The 15,497-nt window shown below is 40.9% G+C and overlaps 1 protein-coding gene across 1 annotated transcript in view; it reads left to right on the top strand.

The window, feature by feature from the left end:
* The window catches only part of ITGA8 (integrin subunit alpha 8), a 190,463-nt gene that overhangs the window by 136,289 nt on the left and 38,677 nt on the right, over nt 1–15,497 (top strand). Inside the window, exons 24-25 of the mRNA XM_070800873.1 lie at nt 2,885–2,990; nt 5,455–5,613. Of these exons, the coding sequence (XP_070656974.1) occupies nt 2,885–2,990; nt 5,455–5,613 (265 nt within the window). The remainder of the gene's footprint in view (nt 1–2,884; nt 2,991–5,454; nt 5,614–15,497) is intronic.

Genomic DNA, 15,497 nt, shown 5'->3' with positions numbered 1-15,497 from the left:
CATACAATAAAGGATAGTCTTTGTTATTTGGGACTAATGGGGGTTGGAAATGGGATTATGAAAATAGGGCTTACTACCAAATCATCAGATCTGAACTCCCTGATAACATACAGACTTTAACTTATCAAAGGTGGGATTCCTTACCTCCTCTTACAAGCCCTCCTCATGTCCAGCGTTACCACTGAGTACCACAGTCTTATTACCAAGGGGTCTCCATGGAATAACACTCTCAGAATGTGAGGACCATTCTGGATGGGTTGTTCGATCACTGCACTGGCTGTATATCCTAGGCTAGGTAATTGCTCATATTCTCTTTTTTTCTTCCTCACTTGCTACCTTCTTAACAACTTTGAAAACAATAAACAATGTTTCACATATTTAGTTGGGAATCTTTAGGGAGCTATTCTTTGTCCTTGGTTTCCCTAGATGTGAAAGGGTCTTAGAATGTAGATAACTTGATTTTTGTGAGACATAGGTTTTTAATTTTTCCCGTGCCCTGTGATAGATTGTATATTTCTTTATAGATTTCTATTTGATTTTGCTACACAAATGGACCAGGAAGTTTCTTTAAGTTGTATTTACTAAAGCCACTGCCACTTAATGGCCCCTGTAGCGTACAGTATATTGGAAATACAGTGAAGAGTGCTTAGTGAATCTGAGCTCTCGTCTTCACCTGCAACCAACTCCCTACTTTGCTGGACATCAGTTTTTCTTTCGTTGAGGGGATTTGAGCACATTGTCTTCACAGTACCTGCCAAGGTCTATATTTATGACTCTCTGGTCCAAGGAAATTTATGACCAGTCCTATAGGATTGATGAACACAGAAACAAAATTTTCAGAGAAAATGGGCTCAGCTTCTATTCCATATTTTTTTCTTGATGCCAAAATAAATTAAGTTTCCCTAGAGCCTCACAATGGATGTAGATCTTTTAGAATCAACTGTTGCTAAACTGAGAGCTGAGTGAAAATGTGAGTGGTGAGGTTGTCAAGATCCCTTGGGAATGGGAGCCCAAGCTCTCTGGGCAGTCCTCTGATGAAAGCATCCTGCCATCTTCTCTCCTTTTCTCCTCACTGAGTCTCTTATGCAATCGACACTTGGTTTAATCAAATCCAATCAGAAAGGGGAGTGTGGCATAATACAAATTGATCTACAAGTATAAACTATTAAGGCATCAGCCCAGGAGGCTGTGCTCTGCACTTTTTATTTAATAATGGCATATGAAGGGTGACTGCAAAGGGCTTTACAGTTTAGAAACATTTTTGTGGGTAGTCAGCTTAAAAAATATGCTTGTCCCACCAACCCCTAGAAGACAATGCAGCATAATTGACTTTGACCAACAAGCAGTTTTCCAATCATTTGTGGTATAGATTCCAGAGTTTTATCATAATTTTCCAGATAAAGAAATGGAGACAAATAGAATTTAAACTATTTGCCCTGCAGTCAGAATTTAACCCAATATATTTTGCTTTCTGCTTTAGAAAGATATTGCCCTAAGAAGAGAAAAGATAACATTTGAAGTTACTAAAGGATGTGCTAATTACTGGGTATTCTTAGAAGGGCATTTAAGACTTTAATTACCAAAAGAGATGTTTTCTACTGAAGTTAGCTGAAGGTCTAAGAATTCTTTGAAAGATACCTTTTACCTAAAAACTGCTAGAAAGCATTGTCTGGGGGGAATTATCATTTTTAAGATTATAAAACAATAACAATTTGGTTTGCAGTCAGCTTTTGCTACGGAATAACGCCACGTGCTGTATTTCATTCCTACAGTGCTCACTTTCTAGGTGTAAACTGCAGGGAAAACTACCTGTATATCCAATTAATAGGGCTTCTCAGGTGGCACTTGTGGTAAAGAACCCACATGCAGATGTAGCAGACATAAGAGACGTGGGTTCAATCTCTGGGTCAGGAAAACCCCCTGGAGGAGGGCATGGCAACCGTCTCTAGTATTCTTGGCTGAAGAATCCCATGGACAGAATAGCCTGGCTAATAACCTACTTACACGATTCCACCACTTAACTCTCCTTCTCTCTCTGTCTCATGCTTTAGTAATATATAAAATAACTCTAGAACTTGATCAGGCTTTATGTTGGCTCTGGGCCTGGCCTTATAAGAGGTATGGCTGCATTCATGGAAAGCTAAAGAAATCTAAGAAGGAGAAATATAGAAGTGGCCACTTTTCTACTCTGAAGTAGAAACGGTATTTTGTTACAACTGGACATTTCACATAGCCCACAGAATTGTAGATTTTTTATCCACAAAAATGTCCCATTTCTTGATATGACTTAAAGCACGGATTATAGATCGTGTATACACACTTATATTTACACAGGATCTATGGATAGATGTGTATTTATGTATATGTGATATTATCCATCTCAGTTCAGGAATGTTCTCTGCTTTGCCCCCTAGTGCCTGAAAGGAGATGTTATAAAATAAGTCAATCTGAGTTCCAGATCAGTTAATTAAGAGATGTTTCAGACCCTTGAAGGCTTCCCTGGTGGCTCAGATGGTTAAGAATCTGCCAGCAATGCAGGAGACCGGGGTTTAATCCCTGGGTTGGGAAGATCTCCTGGAGAAGGGAATGGCAACCCACTCCAGTTATTCTTGCCTGGAGAAGCCCATGGACAGAGGGTTTGGTGGGCTACAGTCCACGGGGTCACACAGAGTCGGACACGACTGAGTGACTAACACTCTCACTCAGACCCTTACCTACTCCTTTAGTGATTCTGCTGAACTTTCAATACTTTTTCCTTGCGGATGATGTCTATTCAAATAAATTGGCAGTCACTCTCTGCCGCTGCTGTTAATGTACTCCATACGAGTGAGACATTGTTTACATGTGCCAGCACCAGCGACTGACGTCAAGTTCCATGTTTCAGAGTGTCCCACCCTCCGCAGATCGTCCTGCCCATTCAGAACTGGGAACCAGAAGAGGAGCCTCGCAAGGAGGAGGGAGTTGGACCATTGGTGGAACATGTTTATGAGGTAGTCGTTGTCTCTGTTGAAGCTGCATTCAGGGTTTGTTCTTATGCTCTTTGCTAATAAACTTTTCACAGTGTTTTAAAAGATACCAATCCAAGATCTAGCCTAGATTTGTGCTATTTTGCACTCATGTCGCAGTGGGTGGTGGGAGGGTGTTCTACTAAATAACCGCTGGCTTTTTACTGGCAAGAGCCATTATACAGTGAGAAGCATTTTATCTTGTTCCTATTCGTGTTCTTTCTGTTGTTGTTCAGTCTCTGAGTCGTGTCCAACTCTTTGAGACCCCATGGACTGCAGCACGCCAGGCTTCCCTGTCCTTCACTATCTCCCAGAGTTTGCTCAAACTCATGTCCATTGAGTCAATGATGCCATCCAATCATCTCATCCTCTGTCGGCCCCTTCTCCTCCTGCCCTCAGTCTTTCCAATATTCCAGTCTTTTCCAATGAGTCAGCTCTTTGCATCAGGTGGCCCAAGTTCTTTATTTCCTCTCTTTTAATGTTTGGACAGCCTAAGTCTAGAAATGACAAACTCCCTAGACTTTATTTCATCTCTTCCTACATTTTCAGCTATTTTTAAAATCCATCCACCTTTTCAATTAAAAGTCACCAACCGGAAGGTACTAGACAAAACTGTATGGATTATCTGCTATTTTATATTCCCCAAATGGGTGTATAGCATGGGTGGATGTTTGACAGATAAGAATAATTTTACTGTTCATTTGACTAACCTCAATCATATATGTATGTTATTCTGAGATTTGAAGTAGTCCATTTATTTTTCAGAAGCAAACCAGCAGCTTGTGATAAAGACCTGTTGATCTGTTTCCACTTCAAGTGTTAAATTGTTCATAGAGAGGAGCTTTGTTGACATATTATCCAAAACATTTAAATTTTTTTTTACAGTTAGAAACCAAGATATAGTAAATGGTTAGTTTAGTAGTTCTTTTTTTTCTTAATAAAATGTTGGGCTGGCCAAAAAGTTCGTGTGAAAAACCCAAATGAACATTTTGGCCAACCCAGTACAGGCTGTCAGTGGAGAAGTTATTCCTGTTCATCTTCATGGGGCCAGCAAAACAATGTTCCGAGCCATTTCCTATTTGAGGTTCCTTCTTTCCCCTGTCTCTTGTGTCATGCATGCCGCGGACCTAATAATTCTGACTATATCTTTTATCTTAAGCTACAAAGGACTTGAGTAGCATTCTCTAAGAATAATAGTTAAAGCCAATTCAGAGCTGATGAGATGTTTACATATATGAGAAAGAAGCATCAACTCCTGTGTAGTGTCAACATGAAAGCCTCCCATCTGCCCAGCCTGTGGTCCAGAATCAGACACCCTGTCCAAAGTTGGATCAAGGCTTTTGGCTTAAGCTCTCTTGATAACAAAAGGATAAGGCAGTTCTAAGGCCATTCTGATCAAGAACCTCACTGGGAAAAAAATTCTGTCAAGTAATTTATTAAACCTTGTGTGCACTAGTCTCTCCTTAGAATGGTGAAACTTTAAAGTTGAAAGTGTTCAAACTCAATCATTCTCAGGGCAACCCTGCTTCTAATCTGAGCAACAATGGATCATAAAATTTAAGGATAATACCCAGTAGTGCCAAAAGCAATCACTGAACATTGCTTACAGGCTAGTTTCATGTCTCAAAATATACTTTTATCAATGGATGGCATGTTGCTTTGATAATGTGAATGAAATGAGCCACCTAATAAGCAAAACCAATTATAAACTGTTTTATGGATCATTATAATTGTCAGAACTGTGAAAAAAGAAAAGGGCAAAAGGTCCCAGCTAACTTTGAAGTGAATTTTCAAAACCACAGTAAATTTAAATCCACTTAGTGGTGTTCCCAGGCTGTTTTGTATCCTGCAAGTACAGGATTCTTGTGTTCAAAGACTTCATCTCTCTATGCAACATGGCCTTTCTTTCCTTGAGATTCACTGATTAAAACAGAAGGAGCTCAGCTTTGAAATGCACACTTGAAGTGAACTGTGGTGAGCCTGGGCCATCTCTGGTATTTGATGGATAGCCATTTTTCCAGGGGGTGAGGGAAAGTGCATCGCATATGGTTACAATCGACAAGTCAGTAGTCAGGAAAGAAGCCAATTTCAATGTAAAGAAAGAATAACCAAGTTTAGAAAGCAGATAATTAAAGTGAGGTTTCTCTCGCTGTGATTAGATTAACATAAATGTAAGGTAAACGGCACAGGTATCAGACATGGTGAAGGTGGCCTTTGCAAAGGAATTCTGCACTGAGAGCGTCACAGATTGAATTGTCTTCTCTAAGCATCAGCCCATCCTGCTTTCAGGATTCCTCTTGCTTAAGAGACTCTTCCTATTGTCACAGTCCTAGTGCAGATGACTTAAAACCAAATCCATGCTTTTTTAGAATGGGTTCTGAGTTTATGGAGTTTGATTTCAACTTGCTGCCTCATGCTGACCATTCCATGACATGTTCCCTGCTTGTAGCTGCACAATATTGGACCAAGCACCATCAGCGACACCCTCCTGGAGGTGGGCTGGCCCTTCTCTGCCCGGGACGAATTTCTCCTCTACATTTTTCATATTCAAACTCTGGGACCTCTGCGATGTCAAACAAATCCTGATATCAACCCACAAGATATAAAGGTAAGGAGTCTGCTCTAATCAGCAACTTGGTTTATTTTTCATAGTAAGGAGAAAATAACAGTGGCTAATTAAAAAAAAAAGTGAAATAATTATGTGACTTCAGTGAAAACCAATCAGATTTTGTTTTTAGTTTTATAGTTAAAATGCCAGACCTGGGACTTCCCTGGTGGTCCAGTGGTTAAGACTCCATGCTTCCAATACAGGGGATGTGGGTTCAATCGCTAGTTGGGGAACTAAGATCCCACAAGCTACGTGGCCAAGAAAATATTAAAAATAAAATAAGAAAAGCCAGACCTAACTTAAAATATCACTCCTAGAAAACACCAGTTTCTCCTGGTTTTATAGCTCACGGCAACCTGTCGTTCATTTAGCCTCTTTCAGTGCATTAACTTTTACATATGGTTTGACTAGCAGTACAACCCAACCCAAATCCGAAATCGACTCCTTGTCATGAGAATGTGTCTAAAATGCTGTTTTAAAGTCTTTTTTGGTATATTGCCAAAAGGCGTAAGGATCTTGGCCAAAACGGGGTTTTTCAGATGTTGCCAATAGCAAGTGGTAAAATGCGATTATTTGCCAAAGGCCATCTCAATGCCCTTGAGAACCCCCAGCCTGGAGTTTTCAGGACCCCAGCTTTCAGAGGTGCCTAGGACAGGGCTTCCCAAACTCCGAGTATGTTGGAATCACCTGGAGGTCTCTATAAATAAAACACAGGGTCTGCCTGGGGTGGGGTCTGAGATTCTGCCTCCCTGCAGACCCCCACTCAATCACCTTGTGAGTCACTCTTCAATCAGAAACTCAAGCTTCCACAGAGCTGATTCTGTACAGATTAAGACCCAAATCTGGCTTTGGGGTCCTTCTGCAAAGGAAAGAAATTAATGAGTGTAAGCCCTTGAAAATGTCACATTTGAATGAAAAAAAAAAGAATTCTTGTTAATGTGATGTTGTCCTCAAAAGAAGACTTCATTGAAGAGTGAACACTCTCCAGTACTGGCAGGGACAGAGTATCTCCATAATCAAGCAGGGAAATACTAATTCAGCCATCCTGGGTGCCGGTCTGCCTCTATTCTCAGCCAGGGCACTGGGGCACTGACGTTATGAAAGGACTTTTTCTTCAACCCAACATGCCTTCTATTCAGACAGAGGAAGACTAAAAGGAGGTCCAGTATTGATGGATTTATGGGGCATCAAGACTTCTTCCTTCTTTTTGGGGAAATGATAAGGCCACTTGTCTTCCACAAAATGATTTAAAATACATCCTCCTTGGCATCCTTCACCCCTGCCCCATTTCCTCTCTCTTCACTCTTCACTGAGATAATTTTAACATCTTCAAGCACAGTAGCTTATTATAAAATAGTATCTTCAAATGTTAATGGATAACATCTAAGTAATTAAGATGCTCACATCTCCTGTTCTGGAGAAGGAAATGGCAACCCGCTCCAGTGTTCTTCCCTGGAGAATCCCAGGGACGGGGGAGCCTGGTGGGAGGCCGTCTATGTGGACGCACAGAGTCGGACATGACTGAAGCGACTTAGCAGCAGCAGTAGCATTTCCTGTTCTCAGCCACCTTAGACCCCATTTCAGTCCTTAGCTTCCTGGAGGAATTGGTTATGCAGATGGTTTCTAACTCTATTTGAATGTCCTGCTTTGTTTGTGTCTGACACTATTTATATATGTTTGTATATATTACATAACTTGTTTAATACCCCACAAGAAACTGACCCAGACATGCCCCTGAGTGTCCAGGAGTCTCTGGCAGAGGCGTGGGTCGGCAGTGGCCTGCTTCAGGGTCTGAGGCACTGACTACAGCAGTACCTACATGGGACCTTTTGAAGGAGGTTGCCATTATCTTCATTATCTCCACCATGGTTTGGCCTCAGGTCAAGCAACAGGGAAGAAACAAAGCCCTGCTCATCAACAGAAAATTGTATTAAAGATTTACTGAACATGGCCCCGCCCATCAGAACAAGACCCAGTTTTCCCCTCAGTCAGTCTCTCCCATCAGGAAGCTTCCATAAGCCTCTGATCCTTATCCATCAGAGGGCAGACAGAATGAAAACCACAATCACGGAAAACTTACCAAACTGATCACATAGACCACAGCCTTGTCTAACTCAATGAAACTTTGAGCCATGCCGTGTAGAGCCACCCAAGATGAATGGGTCATGGTGGAGAGTTCTGACAAAATGTGGTCCACTGGAGAAAGGAATGGCTAACTTCAGTATTCTTATCTTGAGAATCCCATGAACAGTATGAAAAGACAAAAAGGTATGACACTGAAAGATGAACTCCCCAGGTTGGTAGGTGCCCAATAGGCTGCTGGAGATCAGTGGAGAAATAACTCCAGAAAGAATGAAGGGATGGAGCCAAAGCAAAAACAATACCCAGTTGTGGATGTGACGGGTGATGGAAGTAAAGTCTGATGCTGTAAGAGCAATATTGCATAGGAACCTGGAATGTTAGGTCCATGAATCAAGACAAATTGGAAGTGGTCAAACAGGAAATGGTAAGAGTGAACATTTTAGGAATCAGTGAACTAAGATGGACTGCAATGGGTGAATTTAACTCAGATGACCATTATATCTACTACTGTGGGCAGGAATCCCTCAGAAGAAATGGAGTAGCCATCATAGTCAACAATAGTCCAAAATGCAGTACTTGGATGCAGTCTCAAAAACGACAGAATGATCTCAGTTCATTTCCAAAAAAAACCCATTCAAATTCAGAGTAATCCAAGTCTAAGCCCTGACCAGTAATGCTGAAGAAATTGAAGTTGAATGGTTCTATGAAGACCAACAAGACCTTCTAGAACTAACACCCAAAAAAGATGTCCTCTTCATTATAGGGGACTGGAATGCAAAAGTAGGAAGTCAAGAGCTACCTGGAATAACAGGCAAATTTGACTGGAGTACAAAACAAAGCAGGTAAAAGGCTAACAGAGTTTAGCACTGGTCAAGAGAACACACTGGTCATAGAAAACACCCTTTTCCAACAATACAAGAAAAGACTCTACACATGGACATCACCAGATGGTCAACACCGAAATCAGATTAATTATATTCTTTGCAGCCAAAGATGGAGAAGCTTTATGCAGTCAGCAAAAACAAGACTGGGAGCTGACTGTGGCTCAGATCATGAATTCCTTATTGCCAAATTCAGACTTAAATTGAAGAAAGTAGGGAAAACCACTAGACCATTCAGGTATGACCTAAATCAAATCCCTTATGATTATACAGTGGAAGTGACAAATAGATCCAAGGGATTAGATATGATAGATAGAGTGCCTGATGAACTATGGACGGAGGTTTGTGACACTATAGGAGGCAGTGGTCAAGACCATTCCCAAGGAGAAGAAATGCTAAAAGGCAAAATGGTTGTCTGAAGACGGGCAGGTCATGGTGGAGAGGTCTGACAGAATGTGGTCCACTGGAGACGGGAATGGCAAACCACTTCAGTATTCTTGCCTTGAGAACCCCATTAACAGTATGAAAAGGCAAAATGATAGGATACTGAAAGAGGAACTCCCCAGGTAGGTAGGTGCCCAATATGCTACTAGAGATCAGTGGAGAAATAACTGCAGAAAGAATGAAGGGATGGAGCCAAAGCAAAACAACACCCAGTTGTGGATGTGACTGGTGATATAAGCAAGGCCCAATGTTGTAAAGAGCAATATTGCATAGGAACCTGGAATGTTAGGTCCATGAATCAAGGCAAATTGGAAGTGGTCAAACAGGAGATGGCAAGAGTGAACGGCAACATTCTAGGAGTCAGTGAACTAAAGTGGACTGGAATGGGTGAATTTAACTCAGATGACCATTATATCTACTACTGCAGGCAGGAATCCCTCAGAAGAAATGGAGTAGCCATCATGGTCAACAAGAGAGTCCGAAATGCAGTACTTGGATGCAATCTTAAAAAACGACAAAATGATCTCTGTTCGTTTCCAAGGCAAACCATTCAATATCACAGTAATCCAAGGCTATGCCCCAACCAGCAACACTGAAGAAGCTGAAGTTGAACGATTCTATGAAGACCTACAAGACCTTTTAGAACTAACACCCCAAAAAGATGTCCTTATCATTATAGGGGACTGGAATGCAAAAGTAGGAAGTCAAGAAACACCTGGAGTAACAGACAAATTTGGCCTTGGAATACGGAATGAGGCAGGGCAAAGACTAATAGAGTTTTGCCAAGAGAACACATTGCTCATAGCAAACACCCTTTTCCAACAACACAAGAAAAGATTCTACACATGGACCTCACCAGATGGTCAACACTGAAATCAGATTGATTATATTCTTTGCAGCCAAAGATGGAGAAGCTCTATACAGTCAACAAAAAAAAGACCAGGAGCTGACTGTGGCTCAGATCATGAACTCCTTATTGCCAAATTCAGACTTAAATTGAAGAAAGTAGGGAAAACCACTAGACCATTCAGGTATGACCTAAATCAAATCCCTTATGATTATACAGTGGAAGTGAGAAATAGATTAAAGGGACTAGATCTGATAGATAGAGTGCCTGATGAACTATGGACTGAGGTTTGTGACATTGTACAGGAGACAGGGATCAAGACCATCCCCATTGAAAAGAAATGCAAAAAAGCAAAATGGCTGTCTGGGGAGGCCTTACAAATAGCTGTGAAAAGAAGAGAAGTGAAAAGCAAAGGAGAAAAGGAAAGATATAAGCATCTGAATGCAGAGTTCCAAAGAATAGCATGAAGAGATAAGAAAACTTTCCTCAGTGATCAATGCAAAGAAATAGAGGAAAACAACAGAATGGGAAAGACTAGAGATCTCTTCAAGAAAATTAGAGATACCTAGGGAACATTTCCGGAGAAGGCAATGGCAACCCACTCCAGTACTCTTGCCTGGAAAATCCCATGGACAGAGGAGCCTGGTAGGCTGCAGTCCATGGGGTTGAGAAGAGTCGGACATGAATGAGCGATTTCACTTTCACTTTTCATTTTCATGCATTGGAGAAGGAAATGGCAACCCACTCCAGTGTTCTTGCCTGGAGAATCCCAGGGACGGGGGAGCCTCGTGGGCTGCTGTTGATGGGGTCGCCCAGAGTCGGATGTGACTGAAGCGACTTTGCAGCAGCAGGGAACATTTCATGCAAAGATGAGCACAATAAAGGACAGAAATGGTATGGACCTAACAAAAGCAGAAGATATTAAGAAGAGGTGGCAACAATACACAGAAGAACTATACAAAAAAATCTTCATGACCCAGATAACCACGATGGTGTGATCACTCACCTAGAGCCAGACATCCTGGTATGCAAAGTCAAGTGGGCCTTAGGAAGCATCACTACGAACAAAGTCAGTAGAGGTGATGAAATTCCCGTTGAGCTATCTCAAATCCTAAAAGATGATGCTGTGAAAGTGCTGCACTCAATATGCCAGCAAATTTGGAAAACTCAGCAGTGGCTACAGGACTGGAAAAGGTCAGTTTTCATTCCAATCCCAAAGAAACCAATGCCAAAGAATGTTCAAGCTACCACACAATTGCACTCATCTCACACGCTAGCTAAGTAATGCTCAAAATTCTCCAAGCCAGGCTTCAACACTGTAAACTATGAACTTCCAGATGTTCAAGCTGGATTTAGAAAAGGCAGAGGAACCAGAAATCAAATTGCCAACATCCGTTGGATCATTGAAAAAACAAGAGAGTTCCAGAAAAACATCTATTTCTGCTTTATTGACTCTGCCAAAGCCTTTGACTGTGTGGATCACAAAAACTGTGGAAAATTCAGAAAGAGATGAGAATACCAGACTACCTGACCTGCCTCCTAAGAAATCTGTATGCAGGTCAAGAAGCAACAGTTAGAACCGGACATGGAACAACAGACTGGTTCCAAATAGGAAAGGGAGTACGTCAAGGCTGTATATTGTCACCCTGCTTATTTAACTTATATGCAGATTACATTATGAGAAACGCTGGACTCGAAGAAGCACAAGCTGGAATCAAGATTGCCGGGAGAAATATCATTAACCCCAGATACGCAGATGATTCCAACCCTTATGGCAGAAAGCAAAGAAAACTGAAGAGCTGCTTGATGAAAGTGAAAGGGGAGAGAAAAGGTTGGCTTAAAACTCAACATTCAGAAAACTAAGATCATGGCATCTGGTCCCATCACTTCATGGGAAATAGATGGGGAAACAATGAAAATGGTGAGAGACTTTATTTTGGAGGGCTCCAAAATCACTGCAGATGGTGACTGCAGCCATGAAATTAAAAGATGCTTGCTCCTTGGAAGAAAAGCTATGATCAAATAGACAGCATATTAAAAAGCAGAGACATTGCTTTACCAAAAAAGGTCCATCTAATCAAAGCTATGGTTTTTCCAGTAGTCATGTATGGATGTGAGAGTTGGACTATAAAGAAAGCTGAGTGCCAAAGAACTGATACTTTTCAACTGTGGTGTTGGAGAAGACTCTTGAGAGTCCCTAGGACTGCAAGGAGATCCAACCAGTCCATCCTAAAGGAAATCAGTCCTGAATATTCATTGGAAGGACTGATGCTGAAGCTGAAACTCCAATCCTTTAGCCACCTGATGTGAAGAGCTGACTCATTGGAAAAGACCCTATGCTGGGAAAGATTGAAGGTGGGAGGAGAAGGGGATGACAGAGGATGACATGGTTGGATGGCATCACCGACACAATGGATGTGAGTTTGAGCAGGCTCCAGGAGTTGGTGATGGACAGGAAAGCCTGGAGTGCTGCAGTCCATGGGGTCGCAGAGTCGGACATGACTGAACAACTGAACTGAACTGAATTGTGTTGGTTGTGAGTTATTTTTTCTTTGTTGCAATTTAATGATCATTTATATGCGCTTGAACTGTACCAATAGTAACTAGCCTTAAACTTTGACAGGTTGGTGCAAGCTGGGTGGGAGTATATCCCCATTACCTACATTCCCTGCTACCCAGTTATTCCTTAAAGTGTAGATTTTTATTAAAATCTTTCCAAGGCTAGTGCAAAATGCAGCTTAGTTATGCTCATTTTATAAAACTTTTTCTATAGAAACATAATACAAGATTTGTTTACAGATACTTCTCTGGTGATCCAGTGGCTAAGACTCTGTCCTCCCAAAGCAGGGGGCCCAGGTTCAATCCCTGACCAAGGAACTAGATCCTGCATGTGCAACTAAAAATTCTAATGCCACAATTAAAGATCCCATGTGCAGTAACTAAGATCCCACTCAGCCAAATAAATAAATAAATATTAAAAAAACCATATCATTAAAAAATAAGATTTGATTACAGTATAAAGTAAGACCATGATAAAATATCTAATTATAACAAGTCATGAGTTCCTGAAATTCCGAATTCATGGAAAACTTGAAATATTATTACTTTCAGGTTCTCAAAGTACTTTTACCTATATTTTACAAGTATGACCCAGAGTCTAAATGACCTTTTATCAATACATAGATTTTAAAACTTGATAGTCAGCATATTTTTTATATGAATAGCTATAAACAATTGAGAGTATTTGAAAATTACTTTCCTTTTAAGATAGTAAATAATTTCTTGGTGAAGTTTCTATTAATTTACTTGGCAATTTCTTTCTGGGTAATGCAAAGCTAAACAGTCTACTTACTGACTTAAATGTAAATTGGAAATTAGCAAATTATTTATTATATTTGTTATCATCAAAAGAATAGGCTGGGTAAATTTTTAAGTCTAATATCAATTTCAGATTCTTGCAACAAAGCTAATTTGAAGGGTATTTTTAATTGGAGTACTGATAGTTTTATGTTAAACTACCTAATTTTTTGACTTAGTTCTTTAAGAAGCAGAGAGATGGTAGATCTGTAATAATGAAAAGGGAGGCAGAAATATATTTGTATAGGCAAAATTAAATCACAGTATATCTTGTGGCTTCCCAGATGGCTCAGTGGTAAAGCATCTGTCTGCAATACAGGAGATGCAGGTTCAATCCCTGGGTCTGGAAGATCCCCTGGAGGAGGAAATGGCAATGCAGCCCAGTATTCTTGCCTGGGAAATCCACGGACAGAGGAGCCCGATGGGCTATAGTCCATAGGGTTGAAAAGAGTAGGATATAACTGAGCAACTGAGCATGCACATACACATTAAATCTTCCCTACTGAGTGGACTAACGTAAATTTCCTTACTATTTGGTTCTACGATTCCTTTATAAGTAGAGCCATAGGAAGTGAGTGCCTCTTGAAACCTCTGCATCTGCAAGTCTTTTCTGAGAATGCTCCAGTCTCCATTGGATGAGCCACCAAAATGTCCCAACCATGGACCTGTTAGAAGAAGAACTGTCTACTTTTTGAAGTTTCCTCCAGAGGATTTCCAAAGTTCCCCATCATTTTCCTCTCCAGTCAGTCAGTTGATTTCCCTTCAGAAAAATCTTTCTCTTGTGTTCACATACAATTTTTTAGTTGGCTTCTCCTCCTGTATAATATATAAATATCTCATTTTTATTCATTTCCCTCCTTCACTGACTCCAACTCTCACATGTTCTAAGGAAATTGGCTTATGAATTAGAAACCATCAGATTTCCTTTGAAACATTTTCTAGGCCACTCACTTTAAGGGATCAGTGCCACCAACTCTGAAACTTTTGAAATTCCCCAGATGTCCTCTGCAGAATCTCCATAAGGCTTACTCTCATTAAATCTATCAGTATTTAATATAAGGTACTTAACACAATCATTTATTTTTTCTATTTTTAAAACTTACTCCTGGAGTAACCTCCCCAGCTTTATTTTTTATTGCAAATACTTAGTTGTATGCGTCAGAGCCATATTGTGGATGAAGTAGGTTTTCCTGTGGGCTGGCCCGATTTCCAAAGAGAAAGGTATCTGGAGTGCCAAACTTCTAGCCGAAAATCTTCTGAAATACAACCTGTCTATAAATTGAATATGCATTCCAAATGCCACTGTGCTCACATAAGCCTCTACCTCTGAATAGGCCTGACGGGATTCAGTTCTAACAGGAGGTTTTACTGTCTGGTTATCCCATCAGTGACCTGAATGTCCACAAGGTTTGATGAACAGACACTGACCATGTTGAAAAGCCACCACCCTAATCATGTTCTCCTAAGACCTGTGACTGTCTCAGGAGACACTGGGCTTAAGACCTCACCCACATACACCTCATTTACAGACCATCAACAACTAAGTTAGGGTTGGGGGAGATGGAGGATGCAAGCAGAAGTCAGTGAAGTTTTTATTTTTAAGTACTTGCTTTATATTAGGCTTCGTGGGGATTCACTCAGTCTTCTCTGTGACCCTGTTCAAACATCTGAGTACAGGGGTGGATGGATGCCCCAGGGAGATGATGGAGTTCAGGAAAAGCTTGAGTGAAGTGCACAACTCCTTGTGGTGCACAGCTCAAGCAAGCGTGAGGTGTGGCCCTTGGGGGTGTCACTGCCACCCCTGCTTTTACTCCTGCTTCCCAATGAAAAGGTTGCCGTCTTTGGTTTTCTGTTCCTCCTATGATGGCTCCACTTTATTTATCGGTCTTCTATAAACCCAGGGGCAGAAGCAGGTTCTGCCTGCTTCGGGCAGAAGCAACCATAAGGGTTCTGCCTCCAGGCTTCACAGTCCAGGGCAGGGACACAGGATTTGAATGTGGTGATTTCCCCATATTCTACCATTTAAAGCATTTTGAAACAAACTGTCTGCAACACTCAGACCAATCCATTAAATCTAATTTGTTCCAGATCCTTCTTGGAATAGAATTTTGGAGTTGGATAAAGTATTTTTAAAATATTCTAAAGGCAGTAAAATAATGATTTCAAACTACCAAATTTCTTATTTTGGTGGACTGTCTCCTGGGGTCAGTAAGGTCCTTCAGATAGGCTACGATCTCTCAATACGATGAAGCTAAGTAAGCAAACATGATTCA

The sequence above is a fragment of the Bos indicus genome, chromosome 13 (genome assembly GCF_029378745.1).
Source record: "Bos indicus isolate NIAB-ARS_2022 breed Sahiwal x Tharparkar chromosome 13, NIAB-ARS_B.indTharparkar_mat_pri_1.0, whole genome shotgun sequence".
Taxonomy (NCBI): Eukaryota; Metazoa; Chordata; class Mammalia; order Artiodactyla; family Bovidae; genus Bos; species Bos indicus.
The sequence above is the reverse complement of the archived record's forward strand: the minus strand, read 5'-3'. Positions and strand labels throughout refer to the sequence as shown.